Source organism: Anomalospiza imberbis, chromosome 22, assembly GCF_031753505.1.
Source record: "Anomalospiza imberbis isolate Cuckoo-Finch-1a 21T00152 chromosome 22, ASM3175350v1, whole genome shotgun sequence".
NCBI lineage: Eukaryota > Metazoa > Chordata > Aves > Passeriformes > Viduidae > Anomalospiza > Anomalospiza imberbis.
In genome coordinates this window covers 2,923,595-2,931,794 of record NC_089702.1, presented here as the reverse complement: position 1 = coordinate 2,931,794, position 8,200 = coordinate 2,923,595, and the positions used below count along the sequence as shown (strand labels likewise).

The 8,200-nt window shown below is 54.4% G+C and overlaps 1 protein-coding gene across 1 annotated transcript in view; it reads left to right on the top strand.

Moving 5' to 3' along the window:
• Nucleotides 1-25: 25 nt before the first annotated feature.
• The window catches only part of PIP4K2B (phosphatidylinositol-5-phosphate 4-kinase type 2 beta), a 29,858-nt gene continuing 21,683 nt past the window's right edge, over nt 26-8,200 (top strand). Inside the window, exon 1 of the mRNA XM_068212077.1 lies at nt 26-273. Within this exon, the coding sequence (XP_068068178.1) occupies nt 94-273 (180 nt within the window). The 5' untranslated portion in view covers nt 26-93. The remainder of the gene's footprint in view (nt 274-8,200) is intronic.

Genomic DNA, 8,200 nt, shown 5'->3' with positions numbered 1-8,200 from the left:
CGTACCACTGCGGGAGGGGGGCCAGCCGGGCCGGGCGGAACCATGCGGAGGCGCTGGTAGGGGGGCGCGGGGAGGGGGTCGGTCGGGTCCGCCATGGCCGCGAACTGCGCGGGGGCCGCGGGGACGGCGGCGGGAGCCGTGGCCGCCGTGGGCTCGGCCCTGAGCGCCAGCAAGACCAAGACCAAGAAGAAGCACTTCGTGTGTCAGAAGGTGAAGCTGTTCCGGGCCTCGGAGCCGCTGCTCAGCGTCCTTATGTGGGGGGCGAACCACACGGTGAGAGCGGGCGGCGCCCCCACCCCAAACCCCCGGCCCTCAGAGCCGGGAGCGGGCCCCTCACAGCGCCCCGGGAGCGGGGCCTCGTCCCCCTCATCCCCTCAGCAATGCCCGACCCCCTCACATCCGACTCTTCCCCGCTCCCCCTCAGGCTGGGCCTTTTCCCTGCCCTCCAGAGCAGCTTTTTTCCCTCATTCCCGCTGAATCCCAGCCTTCTCTCCCTGCCCATCCCACCCCTGATCCGGCCCCTCCCTGGTCTCTGTGTCCCCAGGTCGGGGTGTCCCTGCCAGTGTCCCCACCCCTGACACCTTTTCCACACCCTTTTTCCCAGGACGGGGCAGGGGGACTGATGCTTTTTTGGGTGATGTTGCTGTGGCACAGTCCTCCCTGTGGCACTGGTGGAGGGACACGAATTTGGCACGCAGAGCCCTGTGCCAACCCCCGGTGTCCACCAGGACTGTCCCTATGGCTGTGCCAGGGAGGGATTGTCACAGCCCAGAGGGGACAGTGCTGTGCCTCACTTGGACAATGTGTGTCCCATCTCCATCCCCTAAAAATGAGGGGTTTGGCCCTGGCTTTGTCCCCTTTGGTGGCAGGACCTGTGTGTCCTCTTGGCCTCAGTTCCTCTGGGACCAGGTTGTGAGAGGCTCCCTTGGCAATGTCTGTGGCTGGCTCAGCTCTGATCCACCTCCTTTGGGAATTCCTAAGAGCATCCCTGTGTTTTCTCTGGAAACTTCTCCCCGGTTTATGATGGCAGGCACGAGGATTGATCCTCGGATGTGGCTGCTGGGTGCTGTTCTTGGTGGCCAAAGAAGCCAGAAGCCTCATCCTCAATTAATCCACTTTTAGGGCTCAGACACACCTATTTCTCCAGTGGATTAGTGGATGTTTCCTAGAGAGTGAAAGGGATTCGGGCTCATTTTTTTCCCAAAACAAATAACACATCAGGAATTTAAAAAAAAAATCCTCCTTACATTCCTGGCCTGCCTGGCTGGAGCGAAAGCTTCCAAATGTGGTTCAGCACCGTACTGGCTTTGAGGCAAAGGATGTTCCAAGTGCTCCCAGCCTTGCCCAGGAAGCAGGATAATGAGTTTAATCAGCCTTTGATCAGTGGTGCCGTTAGCAGCCCTGAAGAAATGGAAATTGTGGGATTTTTCCGAGTTTCATTCCTGGCCTCATAGTGACGGTTTGTTTGCTGGCAATTGGCCTTTTTTGGGATTTTTTTTTTTTTTTCTTTGGTGTGTTTTTCTTTGTTGTAGCTGTCTGGGCAGTAGGAGCCTGGCAGGAATTTGAGGCCCTGGATGAGGACAGTAACTTTGGGAGCACTTGGCTGTGAGATATTTGGGCAAAGGGAGGAAGGCCAGCTGAGCTGCCACTAAGCTGGTAATGAGATTATATTGGATGTGTATTAGGAAGAAATTGCTGCCAGGAAGGAGCTGAGGGGCTGGGAAAGGGGGTGAGAAAAGTTCAGCTGTGACCTCCTGACCTTTGGAAATGCGTTTAGCATTTCCCAGGAAATCCCTCCAGCTCTCTGCCACATTGGGGTGAGGGTTTGGTGGCAGCTGTGGCTGGGAGATGATCCCAGTGCCTTGCTTAGGTGGGAATTGGAATTAGGTGCCTCCAGCTGAGGGGTTTGGAAATCATTTCGGGAATACCTTTAAGCTTTGTTGGAAATCCTTGAATTTGTTTAATATTTGGCTGTGTTGGACAAGGAGGGGTGAGTGAGGAGGCTCTGGGCTGTGTCCATGGAGTTCTGCACTGGGATCCTTGCAGTGGGAGGAGGGGAAAACAGCTCTCAGCACAAGCCCAGGGCTGTGCCAGGAGGATCGTGTCAGAATTGTTTGGATCTGGGGTGAACTTCTTCACGGAGACATCAAACAACCATTTTGTGCAACGTGCTGCACAAATCCCTGTGGGTCCCTTCTCCCAGTCTAGAACAGCCCTGAAGAGGCTGCTGAGCACAGGCAGGGTTGGCTCTGGAGAGCATCAGGAGCACCCCAAGAGCAGGAGCTGCCTTGTGGATCACCAGTTTGGAGTGTTTCAATAACGGGTCCTGGTGGTCCCAGCCAGGGTTGGGGTGGGGATTGGGGTGGGGCTGGTGTGAGCAGGGCCAAACGGGGGTGGTATGACTCAAACAATTTGAATTTTGGACCAGAAAACCATGGAGGGGAGGGGAGAACTAGTGTGAAAGTGGAGCCACTGTGGCTCAGGCTCGATTTCTGAGTTTTCTGTCAGACCCTGAATCCAGCAGACGTGGAGAAGGTTCCTGGGAAAGCTTCTCCTGCCGTTGTCATGGCACTGGGAGAGGAGCTGCAGCTCCTGGGGGTTGGGTCTGTGTGTGGTGCTCCAGGGCTGGTGCTCCAGGTGTGTTTTCCATGCCCTGGATGGATCCACGTGCACAGGATGGGAAAGTTGGGACGGTTCTGGAAGGGAGCAGCCACCTCCCAGCCAGAGAGATGAACACAGTGTTGTGTGATGCTCTGGGAGCCATGGAAACCATGGTTGTAAGGTGCTGCTGATGGAAGGCTCTGGGATTCCAGGGAGGGGACTGGGGATCTGTATCTGTGGGGATGGAACGAGATTGTGGATCTGTGTCTGTAGGGATGGGAGGTGTCTGGGGATCTGTATCTGTGGGGATGGGAGGTGACTGGGGATCTGTGTCTGTAGGGATGGGAGGTGTCTGGGGATCTGTATCTGTGGGGATGGGAGGTGATTGTGGATCTGTATCTGTGGGGATGGGAGGTGACTGTGGATCTGTGTCTGTAGGGATGGGAGGTGATTGGGGATCTGTGTCTGTAGGGATGGGAGGTGATTGTGGATCTGTATCTGTGGGGATGGGAGGTGACTGGGGATCTGTGTCTGTAGGGATGGCAGGCTCTGGGACTGGGCATCTGTGTCTGTAGGGATGGAAGGTGATTGGGGATCTGTGTCTGTAGGGATGGAAGGTGATTGGGGATCTGTATCTGTGGGGATGGGAGGTGATTGGGGATCTGTGTCTGTAGGGATGGAAGGTGATTGTGGATCTGTGTCTGTAGGGATGGGAGGTGATTGGGGATCTGTATCTGTGGGGATGGAACGAGACTGTGGATCTGTGTCTGTAGGGATGGGAGGTGATTGTGGATCTGTGTCTGTAGGGATGGGAGGTGTCTGGGGATCTGTATCTGTGGGGATGGGAGGTGACTGGGGATCTGTGTCTGTAGGGATGGAACGAGACTGTGGATCTGTGTCTGTAGGGATGAAAGGTGATTGGGGATCTGTGTCTGTAGGGATGGCAGGCTCTGGGATTGGGGATCTGTGTCTGTAGGGATGGAAGGTGATTGGGGATCTGTGTCTGTAGGGATGGGAGGTGATTTGGGATCTGTGTCTGTAGGGATGGGAGGTGATTTGGGATCTGTGTCTGTAGGGATGAAAGGTGATTGGGGATCTGTGTCTGTAGGGATGGCAGGCTCTGGGATTGGGGATCTGTGTCTGTAGGGATGGCAGGCTCTGGGATTGGGGATCTGTGTCTGTAGGGATGGCAGGCTCTGGGATTGGGGATCTGTGTCTGTAGGGATGGAAGGTGATTATGGATCTGTGTCTATAGGGCTGGAAGGCTCTGGGATCCCAGGGAGGGGACTGTGGATCTCTGTAGGGATGGAGGGCTCTGGCATTGTGGATCTGTGTCTGTATGGATGGCAGGTGATTGTGGATCCCAGGGAGGAGATTGTGGATTTGTGTCTCTGGGGATGAAAGGCTGTGGGATTGTGGATCTGTGTCTGTAGGGATGGAAGGCTCAGGGATCCCAGAGATGGGATTGTGGATCTGTGTCTGTAGGGATGGAAGGCTCAGGGATCCCAGAGATGGGATTGTGGATCTGTGTCTGTAGGGATGGAAGGCTCAGGGATCCCAGAGATGGGATTGTGGATCTGTGTCTGTAGGGATGACAGGCTCTGGGATTTGGGATCTGTGTCTGTAGGGATGGAATGCTCTGGGATCCCAGGGAGGGGATTGGGGATCTGTGTGTGTAGGGATGGAAGGTGATTGTGGATGCCAGGGAGGGGATTGGGGATCTGTGTCTGTAGAGATGACAAGCTCTGGGATTGTGGATCTGTGTCTGTAGGGATGACAGGCTCTGGGATTGGGGATCTATGTCTGTAGGGATGGAAAGTGATTGGGGATCTGTGTCTGTAGGGATGGAAGGTGATTATGGATCTGTGTCTATAGGGCTGGAAGGCTCTGGGATCCCAGGGAGGGGACTGTGGATCTGTGTCAGTAGGGGTGGAAGGCTCTGAGATTGTGGATCTGTGTCTGCAGGGATGGGAAGTGATTGTAGAGCTGTGTCTGTAGGGATGGAAGGCTCTGGGATCCCATCTGGGATCCCAGGAAGAGGACTGGGGATATGTGTGTGTAGGGATGGAAGGTGATTGTGGATGCCAGGGAGGGGATTGGGGATCTGTGTGTGTAGGGATGGAAGGTGATTGTGGATGCCAGGGAGAGGACTGGGGATCTGTGTCTATAGGGCTGTGATGCTGCTGGTGGTTCCTCAGCTGGAAAAGATTCCAGTGGCTCTGGCCGCTGGCAGGGGAAAGGCACAAACATCCCGTTCTTGTGGGAATGGGGAGATCTGCTGGCTGCACGGATCTTGCCCGAGGCAGCTCCAGAGGCTCCAGTTCCTGGCTGGAGCAGCAGCCATCTCCCAGGCCCTCAGGAGCAGTGCCAGCAGGAGCAGAGCTCGTTAGTATTCCAGGGAAACAGCAGTGCTGGGAGTGTGGAGCATGGCGCTCCCTGCTCTGCAGCTTTCCCTTCCGTGCTGCCAGAGCAGCATCTGCCACATATCAAACACTCAGATCCCAGAAATTGCTCCTGGCACGGTGGGAACAGCCTGGATCTGTCCCTTCCCAGCCCGGCTCTAATTGACCTCTGGAGAGAGCAGCATATGGCCAGGGCCGTGCCAGCCCCTGGAATGGCTGAGGGCCTGGGTGCCAACTGCTCATCCAGGAGCTCCTGTTCAAATCCCCATTCCAGGAGCCCTTTCCCATTCACATCCCAATTCCAGGAGTCTTTTCCTGTTCAAATCCCCATTCCAGGAGCCCTTTTCCCATTCACATCCCAATTCCAGGAGTTTTTCCTGTTCAAATCCCCATTCCAGGAGCCCTTTTCCTGTTCAAATCCCCATTCCAGGAGCCCTTTTCCCGTTCAAATCCCCATTCCAGGAGCCCTTTTCCCATTCAAATCCCCATTCCAGGAGCCCTTTTCCCGTTCAAATCCCCATTCCAGGAGCCCTTTTCCTGTTCAAATCCCCATTCCAGGAGCCCTTTTCCCGTTCAAATCCCCATTCCAGGAGCCCTTTTCCCATTCAAATCCCCATTCCAGGAGCCCTTTTCCCATACAAATCCCCATTCCAGGAGCCCTTTTCCTGTTCAAATCCCCATTCCAGGAGCCCTTTTCCTTTTTGGGGACAAAGGAGGGTTTTCTTGGGTGGTTCAGCAAGGAGAACAAGGCTCATTTCCCTGCTCATTTCTGCTGACTGACATTACCCTGGGGTGGTTGCTGATTATTCCCATTCCTCAGCTTTTTTTGAAGCATCAGCTCTGCCCACCTGTGAGAGGACTGTGAGAACTGGGAGCATGGATGCTTCCCAGTGACCCTGGGGCTGACAGGGCTGGGGACAGGAGGGTGGCACTGCCTCATGCCTGTCATGCAACCAGGAATCCTTTCCAACAACTTTCCAAGTACTTTTTTTCAGGAATAGATGGGTTTGCTTTCACCAGGGGATGCTTTTTTTTTTCCCATCTTAAAGCATCCTGGTGTTCCCAGAGGAGTTATTGACTGCAAGATTCGCTCTTCCCTCCCCTTGCATGGGGGGTTGTTAGCGTGGATACTGATTAATCATGCTCTAATTCATGGAAAACAGGGTTTTCCCCTCAAACCATCACCCAGTTGCTGCTCTGTGCTACGCAGCAGCGAAGCTTTGCCACAGCTGTGGGTTTGTCTCCATGCTGAACTGATTTTCCCATGTGTCTTTTACCTCCTTCCCCAGAGCATAATGAAGTTTAACTAATACCGAGATGCCTGATTGGAAAGCTTGGAGGGGAACAAAGTATTTTTATTTTCCTGAGCAAATTCCTGTGGCAAAGAATCCCTGAGAGTGGGCTCACACACTCCATCAGCTGCATCTTGTTAGTAAACAAATCGCATTTTCCCATCAATTTACTAATGCTAATTGCCACTTTGAGGCTACAGTCAGGTTTTGAAACAAAATTATGCCTGGCCCGTTCATCCCAACAGCTGTCCCTGAATGACACAGAATATTGATGTGGCTTTTATTGGGAAAGGAGCTGGCTTTGGTGGCGAAGAGAAATCATCAAGCCCAGAGTCCTGAGTGCTGCTGCTGGAGAATTCCGGTAACCAGGAAGTAAAAGTTTGGCAGAGAGAGGGAGGAGGTGTTTTTGCAGCCCTGCAAAGCTGGATTGTGCTGAGGATGAAGGGTCTGGGCAGTGGAAGAGGTTTTCCCTCCCTCACCTCCTGCTTTTGATCCCTGATTCTTGTTGGCATCCAGCTGGTTTTCCCTCTGCTTCTGTGGGATTGGGCAACTTTGATCCCTCTGTCCTTGCAGGGTGGCTCTGGACATCGGGAATGGCTCCTTTGTTCTCAGGACGTGGCAAAACCAGGGAAGAACGGGCAGGGTCTGTGTCCCAGAGAATTTGTCTGGATTGTGCCTCGGTGTGAAATGCTGAGAGCCCCCAGGGTGTGTCCGAGCCCTTGGTGGGGCTGGGCCGGTGCCACCCCTGCTGTGTCTGCCCTGCAGCAGCCGAGCCTTATCTCTGCCAAATGCCTTATCTCTGCCAAACTGCAGCTGGCACAGACAAAAAGCACTTTTTGGTGGTGCCCTCGGCCTGGGCTGGTCCCTCTTGAGGGTCTGTGCCGGGGAGATGGAGAACTCTGAGCAGGAGAGGAGTGGGCAAAACCGGACTGATTTTCCAGGGGATTCAAGGGCAGATCTGGGCCACAAAGTGAAGTGGATTTGAGGGCAGATCAGGGCTAAAAAGTGAAGTGGATTCAAAGGCAGATCAGGACTAAAAAGTGAAGTGGGTTTGAAGGCAGATTAGGGCTAGAAAGTGAAGTGGGTTTGAAGGCAGATTAGGGCTAGAAAGTGAAGTGGGTTTGAGAGCAGATCGGGGCTAAAAAGCTGGAAGCCTTAAGGGAACCCAGCATTGCTCTGGGTGTGGCTGCAAATCCCTGAGCGTTCTGTCCCCACTTTGGGGACCTCTGGTGTGGCAGAGGTGTGGCACAGCTGCTCCTGTGCCTTGCAGTGGCTGTGATGCCCAAAATAGCCCAACAGGGCCCAGGTGTGTTTGTGGTGCTGCTGCTGCACCTCTGCTCTCTGTCCCTGCCTCCTCCAGAACCACACCCAGCATCTCCCTGGTACCCACATCCCCAGAGATGCTGGTCCAGGCAGAGTTTTGGGGTTTTGTCCTTCTTTTTGGGCACAGATCCCTGGCAATGTGCTCCCTGGGAGCTGAGCACCTCCCTGGCATGCACCTTGCTGTGACCTTGCCTCCTGGAGCACAAATACCCTGGGACACACTCACACACACACACACATACTCACACTCTGCTATATTTACTTTAGAGAGCAAACATGTGCCAGGCGTTTGTCACGTTGCTCCCTCCAGGAGGCTGCTCAGATTCCCTCGGGATTAGCCTGAGGAGAGGATCCCTCTGGAGAGGTGATAGGTGCTGCTGGCCAGGCTTTCCTTTGGGAAGGACTCCTGGTGTTTCAGGATTTGGCTGGATAATCCTTGGGAAGGGGGCTGGATGCTGAAGGCTGTGCTGTGAGAAGGGTGGGGTTGGGATATCCCTTTTCCGAGGTGTGTGGGGGCTTTTTGTTCCTCTCCCTTGGGAAAGTGTCAGGCATGGGTGTTGCTGTGGGAGCACACGGTGCTTA